This window comes from Sinocyclocheilus grahami, unplaced genomic scaffold (assembly GCF_001515645.1).
Source record: "Sinocyclocheilus grahami isolate Dianchi unplaced genomic scaffold, SAMN03320097.WGS_v1.1 scaffold2954.1, whole genome shotgun sequence".
Classification (NCBI taxonomy): Eukaryota; Metazoa; Chordata; class Actinopteri; order Cypriniformes; family Cyprinidae; genus Sinocyclocheilus; species Sinocyclocheilus grahami.
This window is the reverse complement of record NW_015508127.1, coordinates 1,792-2,650: the sequence shown is the minus strand read 5'-3', so window position 1 is coordinate 2,650 and position 859 is coordinate 1,792. Positions and strand designations below refer to the sequence as shown.

Sequence of the window (859 nt, the reverse complement as noted above, 5' to 3'; positions counted from 1 at the left end):
GAGTAACGCAATATTGTAATGCATTAGTTTTAAAAGTAACTTTCCACAACACTGTTTGGGAAACCTTGATTTAATGTAGTGTTTAATGCACTTTATTATGTTACTAACAAGAAATTTAATACATTTTCTTTTCCTTTGCATTTTATGTCAATATAGTTCTAGTACGAGATGATCCTATTTAAATCCATGTGATAAACGAGTTAGGGCAAAAGTAATCTAAAAGTAACCATTACTATGTAATTTGGAATCAGTAACGGATTACAATTTTCAAGTAACGCTACTCTACCCGACTGTTATGATTCGAATTCTCACTGAACGCGAGTCCGTTTGAATGAAACCGCCGCGTGAGCGCAAACTTTAACGTCCCTTTCCCGGAAGTGACGTCAGGGAAGCGATGCCGGCCCGTGCTGCTCTACCGTATTGGCTTTAAACTGTTGCCAGAGGTGAGAAACTGTACGCGTTTTCTTCTCGCTTTCTCCAAAGGCTCTCCGAAAGAGGCGCGAAGCTGCCGCAGCGGATGGACGGACGCGCTTCTCTCGGCTTTCGGCAGCACGGAGACGTTTGCTCGACACTCCGCTCGGTTTGAGCATCTTAGCCAACGAGCTTTTGCAGACAGTATGGTGGACATGCTAAAGACGCGCCAGTGTCTGCTCGGCGTGCGCACTCTCCTCGCCGTGACCTCCAGACTCTGGAGCTGCTTCTTATTCATCCTCAGGAAGCACATACGGACGGTGAGTTTCCGAGAAGAGCGACATTTACACGTCCGAGCAACTTTTCTTGCATGCCACGGCACTGGAGGTGTCTAAGAGGGGCACTAACTCCTCTCTGGGTTGGTTTCTGGACGCAGCGAGTGTTTATT

General features: G+C 46.4%; 1 protein-coding gene across 1 annotated transcript in view; it reads right to left on the bottom strand.

The window, feature by feature from the left end:
* Positions 1-590, bottom strand: part of LOC107575855 (uncharacterized) — a 9,925-nt gene extending 9,335 nt beyond the window's left edge. Inside the window, exon 1 of the mRNA XM_016262178.1 lies at positions 458-590. Within this exon, the coding sequence (XP_016117664.1) occupies positions 458-590 (133 nt within the window). The remainder of the gene's footprint in view (positions 1-457) is intronic.
* Between the last annotated feature and the right edge of the window lie 269 nt (positions 591-859).